Source organism: Ambystoma mexicanum, chromosome 5q, assembly GCF_040938575.1.
Source record: "Ambystoma mexicanum isolate Mex_15411 chromosome 5q, UKY_AmexF1_1, whole genome shotgun sequence".
Lineage (NCBI taxonomy): Eukaryota > Metazoa > Chordata > Amphibia > Caudata > Ambystomatidae > Ambystoma > Ambystoma mexicanum.
Window position 1 is genome coordinate 1,360,452,008 of NC_090933.1, and position 21,316 is coordinate 1,360,473,323.

The 21,316-nt window shown below is 46.7% G+C and overlaps 1 protein-coding gene across 2 annotated transcripts in view; it reads right to left on the minus strand.

Moving 5' to 3' along the window:
• Positions 1-21,316, minus strand: part of LOC138498154 (fish-egg lectin-like) — a 359,483-nt gene that overhangs the window by 301,678 nt on the left and 36,489 nt on the right. Inside the window, exons 3-4 of one of the 2 annotated variants that reach the window (XM_069622033.1) lie at positions 13,318-13,657; positions 6,263-6,748 (exon numbers count right to left, since the gene is read on the minus strand). The exons of the other annotated variant lie outside the window; for it this stretch is intronic. Of the exons in view, the coding sequence (XP_069478134.1) occupies positions 6,604-6,748; positions 13,318-13,657 (485 nt within the window). The 3' untranslated portion in view covers positions 6,263-6,603. Of the gene's footprint in view, positions 1-6,262; positions 6,749-13,317; positions 13,658-21,316 lie in introns of those variants that run through there. 2 annotated transcript variants of the gene reach the window in all.

The following is a 21,316-nucleotide window of genomic DNA, read 5'->3' on the forward strand; positions in this document are numbered from 1 at the left end:
CATTAGATTGCACGTGGCTGCTGAGAACTAGCCAATTCCCAACAAAATACGCAGTGAACATTGCCTTTTCTCCTTGTTTTTTTCTATTTTATCCACCTATCAACCAGGAAATAATAGCTTTATAGACCAAACCCTCATGCCATATGAGCAGTTATGGGCTCTGAAAGCCTTGTTGAATGCCCTGGCTGCGCTCAGGCCTTTAACTTGATATTCAGAGCCCATAGGTTCTCGTACGGCCCTCGGCTAGGGCTTTAAATCTTAACTAGAACATGGACATCTTTATTGACCTACCGGTATTGACTGCATTCTGAGTATTCTGACATCAAAAGCAGACAGGGGAACAATGCAGTTTCCAGGCAGGATGCTTTCAGCAAGACCCTTCCTCTCTGAGAGACCCTTTTTGTTCACTGCCACATCCCCTTTAGCACACCAGCGAGAAAGCTAAAACATTGGAAAAATGCCTTCACTTTCTTATAGAGAAACTGTTGACTTTTGCACAAACCCTAATGAACGGTCATTTTAAACCCGCTCCAGTTTAGGTAACTTTGCAAATTAAATTCTCAGAATATAAAGACAAGTTATTTAAATACTACAACATAAAACCACACTTAATTTACTAACTCAACTTATCCATTTACTTTCTCATTATTAAATTAATGTTATATACTTCACCAGCAGAGCTTCAAAACATGTACTAGCGCTCAGACCCTCAAATACTCACACTGTCCTATCATCGCTTGTGGAGGCGCGTTATAAATGACGTATCGTATCGTATCGTATCGTACCATAACCCTTTCTCCACCTCGCAAATGCACTCGATGTTCGGCTGTCTCTGTGTTTTATTGAACAATAATATGTAATGCTTGTGTTTTGGCTCCACAGGCTTGAATGATTTAAGTTATTTTCAATGTCAAGGATCACTTCTGAAGAGGGCCTAATTTTGCTGGCCCTGGGATCAGAGGACAATATCTGGCAGAGGCAATGGTTTTGCTTAGAGTTGCATGTCTTAAAACGCATTCCCTCCATTCTGGACTTCCATGACAGTCTTCTCAAGGTGCTACAGGAAGGCATACAAAGAATCCTGCCTTGAGGACTGTGGCATAAGAAGTCGGAACAATTGCCTTTTGCCTTGCCTTCTGTGCCCTCGTCCTCCTCTGCAGAGGTTCCCTTGCCTCCTGTCCCCGTGGCCCTCTGACCACCTTTGGGGTGGACCACTGTCCGCTGTGCACCCCTGAGGAAGACCCTCAAAGATGGCAAGCTGCTCCACATTGCCACTCTCAACACTCACTCGTCCGTCAAACACTCGTCCGATATCTGCAACCTCCTCAATCTCATGGATCTAGATCTGCTCGCCATCACGGAGATCCGGTTAAAGGAGAGCTCTGTCATTAGCTTTGACCCTCTCCTCTCTGAAGGCTACAAAATTCTCTCTGCACCCAGGCCAAAGAAGACAAGTGGTGGAGTGGCGCTGATCTTCCCAGAATGGATATCTATTTCCATCATCCCTACTCAGACCAACTCCCGCTTCAAGTGCCTAGTTTGCAGACTCTCACTATCCCCAAAATCTTGTTTTTTTCAATCTCTCATTATGGCCACCTTCTATCGCCCACCAGAACAGTCCACTCTCTTCCTCTCAGAATGGGATGACCTGGCCTCCTCTCTACTCTCCTTCTCCTCTCTACTTAGTTTATTGTGATTACATAGGAAAAAAAGCAACCACAAACCAAAGCAGCTAATGAAAAGAATTGAATGCCAAAGCATCAACAGGCTATGTTTTACATGTAAAAGTGTCTTTCCATCTAAACCAGTCCATCAAAAATATAAATGGACTGGTTTCAATGGAAATGCACTTTTACATGTAAAAGATAGCATTTCAATGCCTTTTTTGTAACTTCAAAACGTTACATGGAGCTGTCCAGTGCAGGAATTTCGGCACTGGCCAGCTCCTTGTAACGTTTAAAAAAATGTTTGTATATTGGGGCGGGTTCCCCCCCTGCCCCCAACCTGCACGCCCACTCCCCAACCCTAACTCTAATGCAACCCTTAATCTAACCCTAGCCACAGCCCTAATGCTAATGTAACCCTTAATCTAACCATAGCCCCAAACCTAACCCCTTCCCTAGCCCCAACCCTAACCATAGCCCCAACCCTAACCCTAATGTAACCCTTAATCTATCCCTCGCCCCAACCCTAACCCTAACCCTAACACTAGCGCCAACTCTAACCCTAATGTAACCCTTAATCTAGCGTTGCCCCAACCATAAACCCTAATGTAACCCTTAATCTAACTGTAGCCCCAACCCTAACCCTCAACCCTAACCCTAATGTAACCCTTAATCTAGCCCTAGCCCCAACCCTAACCCTAATGTAACCCTTAATCTAACCCTATCCCCAACCCTAACCCTAATGTAACCCTTAATCTAACCGTAGCCCCAACCCTAACCCTCAACCCTAACCCTAATGTAACCCTTAATCTAGCCCTAGCCCCAACCCTAACCCTAATGTAACCCTTAATCTAACCATAGCCCCAACCCTAACCCTCAACCCTAACCCTAATGTAACCCTTAATCTAACCGTAGCCCCAACCCTAACCCTCAACCCTAACCCTAATGTAACCCTTAATCTAGCCCTAGCGCCAACCCTAACCCTAATGTAACCCTTAATCTAACCGTAGCCCCAACCCTAACCCTCAACCCTAACCCTAATGTAACCTTTAATCTAACCCTATCCCCAACCCTAACCCTACCCTAGCCCCAACCCTAACCCTAATGTAGCCCTTAATCTAACCCTAGCCCCAACCATAACCCTAAACCTAATGTAACCCTTAATCTAACCCTAGCCCCAACCCTAACCTCCAACCCTAGCCCCAACCCTAACCCCCAACCCTAACCCTAATGTAACCCTTAATCTAGCCCCAGCCTCAACCCTAACCCTGATGTAACCCTTAATCTAACCCTAGCCCCAACCCTAACCCTCAACCCTAACCCTAATGTAACCCTTAATCTAGCCCTAGCCCCAACCCTAACCCTAATGTAACCCTTAATCTAACAGTAGCCCCAACCCTAACCCTCAACCCTAACCCTAATGTAACCCTTAATCTAACCCAATCCCCAACCCTAACCCTAACCCTAGCCCCAACCCTAACCCTAATGTAGCCCTTAATCTAACCCTAGCCCCAACCGTAACCCTAACCCTAATGTAACCCTTAATCTAACCCTAGCCCCAACCCCAACCCCCAACCCTAGCCCCAACCCTAACCCCCAACCCTAACCCTAACGTAACCCAGAATCTCACCCACCCTAGCCCTAACCCTAACCCAACCTTAACCCCTAACCCTAATCTAACCCCTAATCTAACCCTGGCCCCAACCCTAACCCCACCAATTTCGATGGATCCATCGAATTATATACAACAACATGGCTATTCGATGGAATGGAATTCGTTGCATATAATTCGATGGTTTGGTATTAGATGCTTTGGTGTTCGATGGATTGAATAGATATCCTCTACTCTCCTCCTCCTCTCAACTCCTGATGGGTGATCTCAAGATCCATCTGGACTCTCATGACTCCTCAGGACCTTTTCACAACCTATGCAACTCTCTCACCCTATCTATACTACCCTCTGGCCCCACATCACCTACTCTCCTCCTCCCCTTCCTAGGGCTGACTTCCACCCTGACACAGCCCTCGCAACCTCAACCTCTCTATCTCCAACACTCTTGACCCTCTTGCTCCTGCCATGAGGGTCTGACTGAAGCCTTCCAAAAAGTGCAACTATTGGTACGACTCCAATCTGGCTGCCTAAATGTAGGGCAGCTGAGCAGAAACAGAACTCATTGGGCGGACCATCGGACAAACTGGTCTGCAGCCTCCTTCAAAGGCAATATGGACTCTGCGCCCGTTCCAAGAAAAGTGTCTATATTCAAGCCTGCATCTCTGCAGCATCAAACAACACGTCCAAGCTTTTCAAAGTCAGAAAGGAACAGGCAAAACAATCCTGCAGCAGCCTCTTCTTCTGTCAGACCTACCCAGAACCTTTGCCCAGCCCTGGCTGCACACTTCATTACAAAAACACAAGACACCCTTTCCTACCTCTCTTCCACCCCACAGCATACACCAACACCAGAGCCTCCCTTGGACCCCTCCTCTTACGCTCTCCTCTCTCTCATTGATCACACCTGATGAGGTCACCAGACAAATCTCGTCTATGAAGGCCTCATCCAAACAGGTGGATCCCTGCTGCTCTAAAACCATTAAGGACAATATTGACGCCCTTGCCCCAGCCTTGGCTGATCTTTGCAATCTCTCCTTTTGCACTGGAGTTTTCCCAGCGGCTCTTAAGCACTCACTTATGTACCCTCTGCTCAAGAAACCCTCTGCCGACCCCACTTTTCTGGCAAACTACTGTCCTATCTCCATCACTCCCTTCTTGGGCAAACTCCTGGAGAAGTTGGCTATCACTTAGCTGGGCGTCCACACTGAAGCTGTTGGCTGCTTCCATGACCATCAGTCTGGATTTAGAGCACCCAGAGGCACAGAAACTGCTCTCCTGAACATCAGTGAAGACCTGCTCTCAAATCTTGACACTTACACTCCCTCTGTCCGCATTCTTCTTGACCTCTCCTCTACAGGTCAGGCTCTGGCATGGTTAATCTCCTTTCTCTCTGACCGCCCATCCCAGGTGGAACTCTGAGCCTTTCACTGGACTACTGCTCTCTCAACCTGTGGCGTTCCCCAGGGATCTACCCTCTCCCCTCGGTTTTTCAACATCTACATGACTGTCTTGGCACGTGTGATTGCCACTTTCACCTCTAACTTCCATTGCTACGCAGATGACATGCAACTATCCTTCAGGCTACCCGCAGCCGCATCCTCCTCCTCGCTCATACCTGATTGTCTGTCCGCTATCAGTCCAGGTGTGCTGCAACCAACCTCTGCCTCAACGCCAGTAAGACTGAGATCATTCTCATTGGGACCCCTACTCCAGCTCGCCAACTTTTGCTCTAGCCTGCCTCCCTTGGCCCTGCGCACGCACCCACCTGCGGGGCAAAAAACCTGAGGGTCATCTTCGACTCCACTCTCTCCTTCTACTCTCCATTTCTGACATCTCAAAAAAAGTCTATCAGCTACACCTCCTCAGAGGTACTGATCCTTTTCTCACTTTTCCCCAGTGGCTCACTGTCTCATGAGCCTTGGTGGTCTCTAGGCTGAACTATTGCGACAACCTCTTCCTCAACCTCCCTGCCTCTGCCCTGCGCCCTCTGCAACTCATCCAGAACAGAACCGCAAGACGTATCATTGGCCTCAAGCCCAGGGACTGCATCTCTCTGATGCTGAAGTCTCTTCCCTGGCTCCCTGGGGCTGCAGGGATCAAGTTCAAGACCTTCTGCATTGTCCACAAGGCTTTCCGGGGCCTGGGACCTACCTGCCTGCAAAACTGCCTGCCTAAATACTATCCATCACAAGCCTTCTGCTCATCTACTTCCAACCCTCTGAGAGTGAGCTGGTTCTCCAAGCAGAGATTTGGAGGGGGATCCTTGTCCTCAGCATGTGCCTCCCTCTGGAATAGCCTCCCTGCCACCCTCCTTCTTGAGCCTGATCATCTTAAGTTCCGGAAACTCCTCAAGGCCTTCCTCTTCTCCTCTTCCTTCGCTCTCCCTCTATGCTGCTAAACTAGCTTTCTGGTCTCTCCATCTCTCCCTCCTCTTCCTTACAGCTTGCTGACTGGCCGCCTGGTGTACCTCAGAGTCTCTCCGGTCCCAGGCACCCCCGCCAGTCCATCTCACGCTCACCTCAGGGCCCTACTCTCACCTACCTTCACTGCACTTAGAATAACCCAAGAGAGTGGCTAACTCAGCACTTACCTCAGTCTCAGACGACCTCATCCTTCCTGCGACCGTCTGTGCACTTGCACGAACCGTACATACCATGCCTGAAGATCGTCTGTCTGTTCTCCCCTGTCTTCTCCCCTTAATCGCACTTGGTAAGACTGCAGAATCGCTGTCAGGCCTATTTGCTGTACCTCAACTCTTAAATGCATTTTACGCACATACTCAGCCTGTGCAGACTAATATCGCCTCAGAATTTGAAGAGATCTGAGCGACTGTTTGTTTTCCCCCTTGCCCCACTCTCCTTGAGCGCTTTGAAACACGTTCATGTGTATAGGAGCTATATAAATAAACAATACAATACAATGTGGAGTTTGTGAAGGACTCACCGAATGAGGGAAGAAAAGGAGCTCTCAAAAAACAGGAAAATGGTAATTTGCCAGAATTTTATTTTTATAGACAACTATATTGAGGTTTTCAAAGTCAGCGTGAATGGAGGCAAGAAGAGAAGGGGTACCCAGATATAAAAAAAGCAACCATGAGGTGAAAATAACAACATAACAAGGGTGTGCGTGTGTGTTTGTGCGTGTAATTCTGAGAGAGAGAGATGCTTTAAAGGGAGTAAGGGAGAAAGAGAGAAACAGGGGGAGGGAATATTGGGGATATTGGAGAGCAAATTGCACCGACAGCAGCTACATGGAGACAGAGATGAAATATCTAAAGAGACAGTCATTTCTAATTATGTGGCGAAGATCCATCTTCTTGAATCTGATTTAAAGCAGGCATTTGAGAATCCTCTGATCCACGGTGATTAACCAGAGCCGCCCGAGGTCCTGGGACACGTGCTTGAACTTTTGGGATGCAAATGTCACCTGACTCCAGGAGGATCCAAGAGGGTTTTGTAGGCTTATCTCATTCCTAAAAGAAAAGGTTAGAAGATATTCATTGTAGTGGTCTGCTGACATAGCATGCAACTTCACAGTATGTATCCCTGTAAAGCACCTGGAATGAGCTATATTCACACTTAGTTAATCTGCAAAAACATGGGGAACGGTAGTTTCCTTTTGTCATCTGCAACCATGACAACAGTTCTTCCATTAAAAGCCTCCATCATCAAGAGCTTCTGGCAGCATCTTGAATGAATGAAGTAAAACTCCCACTTCCCCTCTCTGATATGATGCCCACAGACAGCATACATGCTTGCTTGCCTTCTCTAAGACGTCCCCCAAGGGTCAAACAAAGAACAGCAGTTATGCTGTCATACTATTGAGAAGATGGAGCCCAGGGTCAGGCACAGAACAGCAGGCGTCATGCCATACCCTACTTAGGATGGCGCTCAGCGTCAGGCAGTGAACAGCAAACATTCTGACATGCACTCTCCAAGATGGCGCCGGGATGGGCATTCGTGATCCTACACCAGGGCCCTCTGAATGCTCACAAGAGCAGGGAAATCAACGTTAACGAAAACACACCAATTGACGCAGACTCACACAGCACATCATTCTATCTGATACATTTCTTCTTTAATCATCTTAATTTAAAAGATACAAGTGTGTCTGGACAACACATGAGGACTTGCCCTGTATAACTGCCAGATATAAGAATAATGGTCTTGTAATGATAAATAACAGTTAATTTAGACAAATGTATGAAGTGCACGTGAAAAACATCATTATATTAATTGCAGTCAAATAGAAACATGTAAAAAGCATTGGCAGTTAAGTAAACTAGCATAGACTATGATGCCCATTCATATAGTGGGGGTTTCTTTATACTCTTCAGTGCTTCATCGGGTCTTCATAAATACCTCTCATTGTAATAAACTTCCCTCAGGTATCAATTTCGATGGAACTCTAGGCAGTATTTATTCACTACTCTGATCTTTGGGAGGTGGTTCTCAGTTTATGGTATACTAGTTTCGGGAATTACAGGCATAGGTAAAGGGGCCATGCTCACACTCCAGACCCTCCTACGCCGAGACACTCATGCAGCGTAGACTCATACTACATACACCCATACCCCATATACCATACCCCCATCAAAAACAAACTGATATTTATTACTAGAGTTAAGGTTAAGTCTACAAAGAGTGGGAATAACAGCGTGAAGCTAAACCACAATGTTAAGCACTACACATTCAGCACTGAATCTCAGTGTAAAAAAACTCACGTCACACCACTACAAAATCAATCTTAGCACTCACTTCAAGTGTTAGGCAGGTTATCCTAATGCCAGAGGTGAAGTGAGCATTAAGGGTGGATTTGTGGTGGTATGGAGTGGGTGACTACACAGCGAGTTTCATGATAGAATCTGCAATGGTCTATAGTGGGTGTTTGTACCTTAACATTGGCTATTCCCAATGTTTGTCGACTTGCATTTTTATTAGATATACCCAAACTCTCTATTTAAAAATTGACATCTGGATTGCAGTTTCCTGTGGCATTTTATTAGCCTCAAAATAATGTCTCTTAGCACCCTGGGTGTGACCCGAGTGCTATGGTAAAGCATACGGGGCATTTCATAACAGCCAATAATGGCCCTCATCACTGGGTTCTGGGGTGCATTTAAATGCCCTACACAGAAGCCCCTCTCACCTGAACAGCAGCATTTCAACACTGCCACCAAAAACATCCCTGCTTTGCTTTCCCTGTCACATGAGTGGCAAGCATTGGAACACTATAAGCAAAAATGGCCCTGCTTTGCTTTTATTTCACCTGAATGACAAGACGTTATACACTGAATCCAAAAACATCCCTGCTTTGCTTTTATTTCTCCTAAATGACAAGAAGTTATACACTGGATCAAAAAATAGCCTTGCTTTACTTTTATTTCACATGAGGGGCACAAATGTCAACACTACAACCATAAACGGCTTTTGCTTTCCCTTTCACTTGAACAGCAGCCCTTTAAAATCTGCAAATGGAAAACAGCCTGGCTTTTTCTTTTGTTAACATCACATTAAAGAACCATGTGAAAGGGGGCCAACCCCTCATTATTAAGGGACTAACAGCAAATATGAATTCACCCAAGGAGGAGAAATTAAAGAATCCTGAGACCTGCAAGACAGGATTTAAACATTAAAAGAAACAACGGCCTGCACACGTGTAAAAAGAAACACAGCTTTAAAAAGCCAAAGTGGTGAAGATAGCACTGCTTGCACAGAGAAATGTCAGGGGAATATGATGGGGGAGGGGATGGGGTGTTTGACCAAAGCAAATGCAGATTATGTTGCAAACCACAAAACTCCTGTTACCTTTGAATAGACCAGTTCTGGTATGAAAACAGGGACTCATGATGACAAAGCTCTGCTTCCCACTGGATCTCACACATATCCTATAACCATCTCGCAATAAAATGTGATGCTGGTGAAGGTGTCATAATTCCATGCTCTGCAGACATGAAGGCAGGAGCCCAAAGATTTCAAAGAAGGCAAAGTGTGGCCAGAGCTTGACCAGGAGGTGTGAGCTCCTTGTTGCACCCCTTCAAAAGAACCCACACCTCTTTAAAGAGACTCATAAAAAAACTCTGATTACATGATTACAGGCTAAGCCCAGGGAGACAGGTGGCTGTGGGAGGGGGCAGCGGTCCTCCCCCATGTGGAACAAGACACTCCCAAGTTACTATAAAAGACTGATTTCATTATAGGCATGTTCCCAGCAATCAGAATAAGAATCAATTTCATTTTATGCTATTTTCTTCATGTAATTTCCAGGTGGTTTTAAAGAGACTAATTGCATTTCCCTAGGACTTTGGGGACTGAAATGGCTGGTTAAGACTAATTTCTGGCTGATCTGAACAGGTTTGTTTGTTTGTTTGTTTATTTATTTATAATGCGTTCCATACCCAGAAGCAACAGGGCGCAGCAGAAATAAAATGCGAAGCTTACAATGTTGCCGAAGTATACAGTTATGCAAAATAATCGACACACACACTTAATACAGAAATATACAATATAGTATAGTGTCCATGATATAGTAATATATGAATACAGCAAAATATGTGTGTATAGTTATGTACAGATATGGACGGAAGGAGACTACGAGGCGGGTGGCTATGGGTTGTTAGAATTAAGGTCTTCGATGAAGTTCCTTCTGAAGTGTTGATAAGGTTAATCTGCTCTTAAATTGTGTGATAAGGAGTTCCAAAGTATAGCAGCTTTCACAGGGAAGCTATTTTCTCCAATGGTGGAAAGTTTGAATCTTGGGATGATCAGGCAGTTAGAATTGACGGTTCTGGTTTGTCTGATGGATGGTTTTCTCTTTAGTTTGTCCATCAGATAGCTGTGGGCAGCATTATTGAGGGCTTTGTGGGTTAGGGATACCAGCTTTAGCTGGATTTTGTTGTCAGTGGAGTGCCATTTGTGCTGGCGTCTAATTGAGGAGACATGCTCTCTTTTATTTATGCCGAGCACAGCTCTCAGGGCATTGTTTTGTAGGATTTGTAGCCTTTGGTTGATGGTTTTGTTGGCACCGCTATAGAGAGCATTACAGTAATCGAGCCTGGAGAGTATGAGGGCTCTCGCCAGGATCATGCAACTATCATTGGATAGGAATGGTCTACCTGCTCTGATTAATTTACACGTATATGCAATAGTGGATGCTAGTGAGTTAACCTGTTTAGTGAATGACATAGTTGAGTCCAGGTAAAAGCCAAGAGTTTTTACCTCTCTGGATACTTTGATAATGTTGCCATCTATGTTGAACGAGGCGTAATAAAGGCCTAATTTGTTGATGTTGGCATGCGTTCCCAGCATGATTAGCTCTGTTTTATCATCATTCAGGCATAGGCCATGGGATGCCATCCATGCCTGAATGATGAGGTACACCCTATTCACCAACTCTCTGTCCTTGCTGTGATTCCAAGAAAGTAGGAGGAGAATCTGAGTATCATCTGCATGGTTAGTGTAGGTGATACCTAGATGGTCCAAATCGTCAAATAGAGGTTTGGTGAAAATGTTGTATACGGTTGGGGAGACACAAGAGCCCTGGGGGACCCCACAGGTGATAGGTGAGGAGTCTGCTGCTGCTGAGGGTGAGAAGGACCTCATCGTTCTCTCACTCAGGAAGGATTCAATCCATCTGATGGCTTCAGTGGAGAAATGGGCTGCTGAATCCAGGTGCCTGCATAGGACCTTGTGGTCCACAAGATCGAATGCCGCAGAGAGGTCGAGTAAAAGTAGGAGAGCTGTTTTTCCCTTGTCTCTCAACTCATCTATTTGGGTCTTAAGATCGATAAGGGCTGTTTCCGTGCTGTGCCATGGGCGGAAGCCTGATTGTCTGGAGCCTAGAAGTTTATGTAGTTCAAGGTATTTTTAGATCTGGACATAGGCTATTTTGTCCAAGATTTTCAAAAGAAAGGGTACGGTGGTGATGGGACGGTAATTAGTGGGGATGAGACGATCTAATGTCTGCTTTTGAGGAGGGGGAGCACCCAAGATTGTTTCAGGTTGGAGGGGAGGTGACAAATATGACAGTTGATGAAAAGATGCAGAGTCATAACTGTTATACATTTTATGAAAATGACAAAAATGTGTCAAAGGGCCATGCTACCTCGTACGGAGTTGGCGATCAGCCTACCTAATTCCCCATGACCCACTAAAATTGCATATCTACTTCATATGGCTGGGGCTTGTATAATTCTGAAGTTATGATACATAACTAGTTTGTGCCAAAAAGTTGTCATGAGTACAAAAGTGTAATAAATGCAAACAAATGCAAACAAACAGATGCTGCTATCTTCCCTTGAAACAATCATGCCAGGGGGCGGAGAGAGGAATGGTAAACTGTCCTATCCGAGCAGCAGGGATAATTCCAGGGTACTCCCCCTAGATTGTAAAGTTAGTGATGTCATTTGTGTTATATAAGGAGGGCGGCTGTACTAGGTTAGGGACAGAGACAGACCAAAATCCGGGGAGACAGGAGAAGGAGGACGGAGAGCAGGCGGCTGAACCTTACCATCTGTGAGAGGGCAATGACCAGACCCCTTGCCCTAGCTGTCCAGAGTGTCCTGAGATCCAGCTGACTGCCCTGAATCCTAAACCAAGGCTTGCTTTGTAAGTAGCATATACTCCAGCCCTAAATTGCATAACCCCTTCATTTTTGTATCATTGCATCCAATATTTCCCCAATTGAAACTCCCATTGAAAACCCCATTTAAACCCCCAAATTGCCAGTTTAATTCATTCTGTCCCCTAGAAGAATCTCTTATTTGTCTGTGTATGTTAGCATATCTCCTTTGAAAAAACTCTCAGTGTCTGTGTAAATCCCTCATTTTTTTTTAAAGTAAATCATTTAATCTCCCTATTTGAAATTCACGGTGCAAGATTGTTGCCATTCAAAACCAACCATCTTGTCCATGGCATTGCATTTAATTATTATTGTTATTAAAGTGTTTCCTCAAAAGAATTAGTCTCCTTGTAGCTGAAAACTGAATTTGACCTTGTATTGTGTGCATTACCCAACAAATTCCCATTTGCATCTGTCCTATTAAATTCCAAACCGTTGTTGCATTGTGAGCTATCCCTTTTGCCTAGATGTCTACCTGTAACGTGCCTCTGTCCTTGTCATTGAAAACCGATTTTTCTATTGTGAGCTAAACCCCTTCCCTGAACTGCCTGTCATTGTAAACCCAGTGTTACGAATTACTGTATTCTTCACTTTTGTATTTGCTTCTATCAAAACTGATTTTCCCACTTCATTTCTATTTTGCCCTGGTGTGCTGATTAGTATTCTATATACTTTACCTATCTCCTAAAGTGTAGGCAATTTGAATTTCCTTTCATTCTGTCCCCTAGGAGTTGTGAGTAAGAATCAAAATCCCATTCTGCCATTTTGCTCCAAAAACGGGTTTTCACTTTCTTTGCTAGCTTAGCATCTTGTGGTGGTGGGCTTTACCCCAAAACAAATTTTCTCTCTCTATTCTTACTCCTTTCTACTGCCTTCCATTCAAAGGAATGTTTCAGGGGGGAGTGCTAAAACCGTGGCGCTATCACTTTCAACCTGATTGTGTTTTCCCGTTTGTAATTATAACAAAAGTGAGTGTAGCAGCCCATTTCCACTTGGTCGCTCTAGAGAGGATATTGCATTTTTGTTGTCACAATTGTGGTGGCTGCTGCTGGTTGACTATTTTTCTTTTTCATTTAATAATAAGTTAATACATATTTTATTGATACACACCGGCCTGGTTCCTAGCCCATTGTGACACGGGGTGTTTGTGGAGGTTGGGTGCGAGATGGGTTGGAGGCCTACTCAAAGGAACCCATAGTATATCAAAAATAAAAAGCATTGTATGGTGTGCCACATCCTTTGTAGGGGAAGGAGTTCCCTAGCTGGCTTGTGCCGTGTTATAAACAGTGACATTGTATCACATGGATCGGCCAGCGGGCTTCACCAGTCAGTACCCCTTGCCCCCAAATGTTTATTGCTAATTTAGTACAAGCAAATGATCTTCCACTTGAAAGATTATCTGTGCTTCAGCCCTTGCTTTACCTTCGATATAGGTCACCTATGCTGTTCACGCCGTAGACGGACCCATCACTGCCAACTTCAATCATGGATAGTTTGCCTTGAACCTGCTCCCATCTTGAGCCTTCACAGGCGCAATCGCTTACAGAATGGCGGTAATAGATGTCGTCGGCAGAGTTGACTCCCCAGCAGCCCAGAGGGCCACAACTGTAGTACTTCAGCTTCCCTTCAATATTGACCCAGGGCAGTCCCGAGTCATCCTTCACCGAGACCGTCGCACTGTTGCCTAGGCAATAAATATCATCATTTCTGTTTGCACCGGAGACAAACTGGGCTCCACCTGCATCAACCTGCTTCAGAAGTCCTAAAAATGATGAAATGAAAGAAGATAAAGTGTGAGGGAGGTGTGATGGCAATTTAGCAAACTACAAAATGTATCTTGAATCATGTTGCCTCATGCGTCAGCTGCTTCTGGGCAAAATACAACAGATGGCAAGTGGCAAAGAGTGGGGTGGCAGGACAAGGACACTGAAGGAGCAATAGGTTTGTGTGGGGAGATGTGGAACAGCAGATATAAGTAGTGTTCAAGAGACTTTACTGTTTAGCAACATTATTCTGAATTCTTCTAAAGGGGAACATAAATGGCCAATCTTTGCAAAATAACAACAGAAATCATTTTCATTAGTAAGATTTCAGAAACCAGAACCGTGGGCATATAACTTGCAACCTTATTTTAATTATTCAGAATTGCCATTACTGGTTGTGCGAAGCCCCATGTTGGTGAGTTGGATGGCCACACATGATTATGTATGGTTGTTTGTTGTTGAGTGGTGAGGTAAGTCAGCCTTTTATCACCTACAGAGGAAGGTTGAGGAACTCCACCTTCTCTCTGATGCAACCCATGAAAGGAGTATATGTGGGCCCCTCGAGAGCTCCCCATGCGACACATATGGGGCCTTTGGGTGCATTAACGGCCCGTTGGGCATGCACATCTCTGGTGAGGAAGCGCCAGCCAAGACCATGAACCGCAGCCAAGTGAGCATTCAGCGGCAGCCCGTTAGGCCCCTTCGGTGGTAGCCTGTTAATCTAAGTGTGGTGAACACTGGCACTTAGTGCGGAAGTGCTGGAAGTAGGGAAACGGGAGCTCGAGTTCCAGACCAGGAGTCCACCATGAGAGAGCAGCCTCATCCAAATGCAGAGGCCCGGGTTCTTGCCCCCTCGGGTGCTAGGGATTGGGGAAAGCACAATACCAGTAAATAATCGTGAGGACATGCCAGACAGATGGGGAGCGGTTGAGAAAGGCCTATCCTGTAGCAAACCCCTAATCGGTAGAGCAATCACTTAATCAGCACCTGTGTAAAATGATGCACTTGCCTCCTGACGGTGCTCTACAGAGAGTGGTGTTGCAGTGAGTAGAGAAAGAGAAGCAGGGAAGCAAGACAATGTGGCCAATGAGCAAACAGGAAAGAGAGATACTGTAACAGCTGATCCGGATACACCACAGCAAGGAGGAGTAAACGCTGAGGGAGTGGCTAAACAAGGACGCCTACTAAAAACCTGGGCCAAGAAAACACAAGGGACTCGACTTTGGGAAGACATGCACAGAGAGAAGCCAGCTGCGTTATAATCCAGACCCTGGTGGCAGCACAAATGAAGAGCTCGTACAGACCCTTGCGAACCAAGGTACTGGTGGTGAAATTCCTATCCAGAAGTACCCAGGTAGGGTTGGAGAAATCCTAGCCAGAGGTACCCAGGTACGGGTGGGGAATTCCTAGCCAGAAGTACTCAGGTAGGGAGGGGGAATTCCTAGCCAGAAGTGCCAGGTAGGGGTGGGGAATTCCTAGCCAGAAGTACCCAGGTAGGGTTGGAGAAATCCTAGCCAGAGGTACCCAGGTACGGGTGGGGAATTCCTAGCCAGAAGTACTCAGGTAGGGAGGGGGAATTCCTAGCCAGAAGTGCCAGGTAGGGGTGGAGAAATCCTAGCCAGAGGTACCCAGGTACGGGTGGGGAATTCCTAGCCAGAAGTACTCAGGTAGGGAGGGGGAATTCCTAGCCAGAAGTACTCAGGTAGGGTTGGAGAAATCGTAGCCAGTAGCACCAGGTAGGGATTGAGAATTCCTAGTCAGAAATACCCAGGTAGGGTGGGGGAAATCCTAGCCAGAAGTACCCAGGTATGGTTGGAGAAATCCTAGCCAGAAGTACCAGGTAGGGGTGGGGAATTCCTAGCCAGAAGTACACAGGTATGGCTGGGGAATTCCTAGCCAGAAGTACCAGGTAGGGGTGGGGAATTCCTAGCCAGAAGTACCAGGTAGGGGTGGGGAATTCCTAGCCAGAAGTACTCAGGTAGGGTTGGAGAAATCCTAGCCAGTAGCACCAGGTAGGGGTTGAGAATTCCTAGCCATAAATACCCAGGTAGGGTCGGGGAAATCCTAGCCAGAAGTACCCAGGTAGGGTTGGAGAAATCCTAGCCAGAGGTACCAGGTAGGGGTGGGGAATTCCTAGCCAGAAATACCCAGGTAGGGTTGGAGAAATCCTAGCCAGAAGTACCAGGTAGGGGTGGGGAATCCCTAGCCAGAAGTACCAGGTAGGGGTGGGGTATTCCTAGTCGTACTCAGGTAGGGTTGGAGAAATCCTAGCCAGAAATACCAGGTAGGGGTGGAGAAATCCTAGCCAGAAGTACCAGGTAGGGGTGGGGAATTCCTAGTCGTACTCAGGTAGGGTTGGAGAAATCCTAGCCAGAAACACCAGGTAGGGGTGGGGGATTCCGAGCCAGAAGTACCTAGGTAGGGTTGGGGGAATCCTAGCCAGAAGTACCCAGGTAGGAGTGGGGAATTCCTAGCCAGAAGTACCCAAGTAGGGTTGTAGAAATCTTAGCCAGAAGTACCCATGCAGGGGTGGGGAATTCCTAGCCAGAAGTACACAGGTATGGCTGGGGAATTCCTAGCCAGAAGTACCAGGTAGGGGTGGGGGATTCCTAGCCAGAAGTAGCAGGTAGGAGTGGGGAATTCCTAGCCAGGAGTACCCAGGTAGGTGTGGGGAATTCATAGCCAGAAGTAGCAGGTAGGGGTGGGGAATTCCTAGCCAGGAGTACCCAGGTAGGGGTGGGGAATCCCTAGCCAGAAGTACCAGGTAGGGGTGGGGTATTCCTAATTGTACTCAGGTAGGGTTGGAGAAATCCTAGCCAGAAATACCAGGTAGGGGTGGGGAATTCCTAGCCAGAAATACCCAGGTAGGGTTGGAGAAATCCTAGCCAGAAGTACCAGGTTGGGGTGGGGAATTCCTAGTCGTACTCAGGTAGGGTTGGAGAAATCCTAGCCAGAAACACCAGGTAGGGGTGGAGAATTCCGAGCCAGAAGTACCTAGGTAAGGTTGGGGGAATCCTAGCCAGAAGTACCCAGGTAAGAGTGGGGAATTCCTAGCCAGAGGTACCCAAGTAGGGTTGGGGAAATCTTAGCCAGAAGTACCCAGGTAGGGGTGGGGAATTCCTAGCCAGAAGTACACAGGTATGGCTGGGGAATTCCTAGCCAGAAGTACCAGGTAGGGGTGGGGAATTCCTAGCCAGAAGTAGCAGGTAGGGGTGGGGAATTCCCAGCCAGGAGTACCCAGGTAGGGTTGGGGAAATCTTAGCCAGAAGTACCCAGGTAGGGGTGGGGAATTCCTAGCCAGAGGTACACAGGTATGGCTGGGGATTCCTAGCCAGAAGTACCAGGTAAGAGTGGGGAATTCCTAGCCAGAGGTACCCAAGTAGGGTTGGGGAAATCTTAGCCAGAAGTACCCAGGTAGGGGTGGGGAATTCCTAGCCAGAAGTACACAGGTATGGCTGGGGAATTCCTAGCCAGAAGTACCAGGTAGGGGTGGGGAATTCCTAGCCAGAAGTAGCAGGTAGGGGTGGGGAATTCCCAGCCAGGAGTACCCAGGTAGGGTTGGGGAAATCTTAGCCAGAAGTACCCAGGTAGGGGTGGGGAATTCCTAGCCAGAGGTACACAGGTATGGCTGGGGATTCCTAGCCAGAAGTACCAGGTAGGGGTGGGGAATTCCTAGCCAGAATTACCAGGTTGGGGTGGGGAATTCCTAGCCAGAAGTAGCAGGTAGGGGTGGGGAATTCCTAGCCAGAAGTAGCAGGTAGGGGTGGCGAATTCCTAGCCAGGAGCACCCAGGTAGGGGTGGGGAATTCCTAGCCAGAAGTAGCAGGTAGGGGTGGGGAATTCCTAGCCAGGAGTACCCAGGTAGGGGTGGGGAATCCCTAGCCAGAAGTAGCAGGTAGGGGTGGGGTATTCCTAGCCAGGAGTACCCAGGTAGTGGTGGGGAATTCCTAGCAGCATCACAAAAGAGAAAAACAGGGCAATGTAGTATAGTAGAACTCTTGAGGCCGCAGCCTCAGCCTGGAACAAGGTTAAGATAATAATGATAAGGACGTGCCAAGAGGAATGTAAAGGGGCCTGTAACTGTGAGTGAACTGAGGAACCATGACCCGGGCGGACGCCCAAGAACTGTGGAATGCACAAGGGATTGGCCAATCAGGTAAATAGGGCCTTGTAGAATAGGCCTTACATGGCATTTCCTTTATCCCGCCTTATTCCCAATGTTTGGGATATAAATAACCCCTCCTGAATTTAATCTCCATCCACTAGCCCGCCCCTTGGAGTTACAACAAAAAAAGTTGTTGAAATTCTACCCAGGAACATATGTGTTCTGTGCTACCCACTGGTGGTGGTTTAGTAGAAAGGATCTTCTCATTGGGTTCCTGGGACAGTGACATGTTATAGCACACATGACTTCTAGCGCGGTAGTCCTGGCTTATATATAAGAGGCACTGGCACATGAGGTTACTCTTCCTAATCCACATTGCCATTGCCATGACACTTTGATGGGGGTACACTATGCACGTCACCCACTACTACCATAAATTCAACATAGCGTAGACATCGCCGCCTCACAGCTTTGCACCCCCAGGGGATCTGGGCATTCAAACTGCCACAGCTGCTTACTATCAACTTTTTAAGACTCTCCCGCTTTTGGCGGGTGTCACTCGCCTTGCAAGCAGCTGAATCACCCGCCAATTCCCTCATACCTCCATTCACTTCTATGGGCTCTCACCCGACGAAAAGAAAATCGAGTGTTTCACCCGCTGTGGTGACACAAATGGTTGAAGCTATGCACCTACCAACCCTATGCTAGCATATATTAATTAATGAATCTTTTATAACACACTTAATACTGGAGACTGGTCTCTAAGTGTGGGACTGGCATTCAAACCTGCGTAGCTTTGCGCATTGTCCCGGAGCTATGCTCGCCGGCTGCGGCGAGGACTGCTCGGCACAGATGACCTTCTCGGTAGTGATATTACGAGTCGTCGCAGCCGCTATGGAACAGCATTTAGACTGAGAATTGTTACAATGTAGATGGTTTGAATAGAGTCTTTGTGATGGTATGGAGCAGTCTTTATTACATTCAGCAAATATGCAGCACGAATCTTGGCTTTCTTTTGATAAACATTCCAAGATGGCGTGGAGTGTAGTGACCATCTGAGAATCTGAGCACGTAATGTTTGTGCATCACGTAATTCAGATCACATGACACACAAACATGGGAACTATATTTATAAGGATCCAACGAGCAGACATTAGTTTGCTACAAAGTCAGTTTTCTGGACGTGATGCGTTGGTATGACTGAGGTAGAGTTTTTATTTATTTATTTAATTTGCATTTTTAAAGTGCTCACACAGCCTGGGGGCATTGAGGCGCGGTTACAGGAATATGTCTCTTAGTTGCGTATTTATAACGCGCCTAATACCCAGGGGTTGTTAAGCGCGGACCCGGGGATCGAACCTGTGTTACTTTGTGTCGTCTTGTTTCCAAGGTGAGCACGTTGCCGCTGAGCTATCCTCATGGGGCAGCGGATTGCCTAGCGACCCTCTGAGTCGAGATGCGTCTGGATTTTCAATAAATGATTTAAATGAGGCCTGACATCAAGTTTTGATCTCTTGTAGATGACGCTTCCCTGAAAAGATGTGGACATTAGCAGTTTTTCCAGCCCCTTGCTACCCATTCTTACACATGTTGTGCACATAAGCGGTACTCTTTCCTTGCTCCACTCTGAATTAATCTAACTCTCTGTTGCCTTGTGCTTGGGGAATTTAACTCTAGAGACACTTAGCCAATGTATGGTGTGTTTGTTCTTTTCCTTTTAGGGATTGGCTGAAAGAATAGGGCTACTATGCCGTAAATAATATTATAAGATGGCTCACAGCGAACAGAGTAGACTTTATTACAATTGATAGTATCGGACTACTTACTCTGACCAACAGCATTAGTTTAGCTGTTTTTTTAAAATATTATATTACAGATGACTACACTAGATGGTGATTACCAAGAAGAGAGTTTAAAAGAATGGATGTGTGAATGCCATTGAAAGACATCCTGCCCGAGATTTGTCTTAGGAACTATGAGCTCATGACAGTCCGGTTCCATGTGTTAATATTGCGGCAAAAATGGCCGTTGACAAAAAATATCGCGGCAAAAAGACTGTGGTTTTGCCACCGCAATCCATGAAAAGGATGCTGGGGACACCCCCGCAACCCCGCTCCCCTTAAATGGTATAATGGGTTTCATCTTTACCGTGTCAAACCATAGCATTTTTGCCACGATTTTTTGTATGGCGACATTTTTGCTGCAATTTCTTTGTATAGGCGACACTTTAGCTGCAATTTTATCACTGCATACCGACAGTCCGGACTTTCATAGTGCACTTGTCACCTTAAAAGTGTTTTTTTCACACACACACAGCGGCATGAAAAGTATGATGAACACACTAGAAGTCTTTGCAGTAGAAAAGAAATTGGCAATAACCTTAAGCAAGACAAAGAGCATGTTGGTGGCGGGAAGCAAAGTACATAGCGCCCTGAGGCCTACGGGTTAGTGGCGCTATAGAAAAGAGCAGATAGATTATGAATGAGCAGATCCTTGGGCGACCGTGGCTATGTTAGCACTTATGCACATCTTGGCCTGGAGATGAGTGCTGCGGCTGATTACCTTCTCACAAAGGAAGCCAAAAGCAGAAAGTCCGGAAGCTTGCTCACCTAGCTTCACCTAGCTTCCTCTAGGTTTGCTAGACAGATGAAAGTCCGGCAGCTCACCTAGCTTCCTCTAGGTCTGCTAGACAGATGAAGGTCCGGCAGCCCACCTAGCTTCCTCTAGGTTTGCTAGACAGATGAAAGTCTGGCAGCTCACCTAGCTTCCTCCAGGTCTGCTAGACAGATGAAAGTCCGGCAGCTCACCTAGCTTCACCTAGCTTCCTCCAGGTCTGCTAGACAGATGAAAGTCCGGCAGCTCACCTAGCTTCCTCCAGGTTTGCTAGACAGATGAAAGTCCGGCAGCTCACCTAGCTTCCTCTAGGTTTGCTAGACAGATGAAAGTCTGGCAGCTCACCTAGCTTCCTCCAGGTCTGCTAGACAGATGAAAGTCCGGCAGCTCACCTAGCTTCACCTAGCTTCCTCCAGGTCTGCTAGACAGATGAAAGTCCGGCAGCTCACCTAGCTTCCTCCAGGTTTGCTAGACAGATAAAAGTTTGGCAGCTCACCTAGCTTCCTCTAGGTTTGCTAGACAGATGAAAGTCCGGCAGCTCACCTAGCTTCCTCTAGGTTTGCTAGACAGATGAAAGTCCGGCAGCTCACCTAGCTTCCTCTAGGTCTGCTAGACAGATGAAAGTCCTGCAGCTCACCTAGTTTCCTCCAGGTCTGCTAGACAGATGAAAGTCCTGCAGCTCACCTAGCTTCCTCTAGGTCTGCTAGACAGATGAAAGTCCGGCAGCTCACCTAGCTTCCTCCAGGTCTGCTAGACAGATGAAAGTCCTGCAGCTCACCTAGCTTCCTCCAGGTTTGCTAGACAGATGAAAGTCCGGCAGCTCACCTAGCTTCCTCTAGGTTTTCTAGACAGATGAAAGTCCGGCAGCTCACCTAGCTTCCTCTAGGTTTGCTAGACAGATGAAAGCCCGGCAGCTCACCTAGCTTCCTCTAGGTTTGCT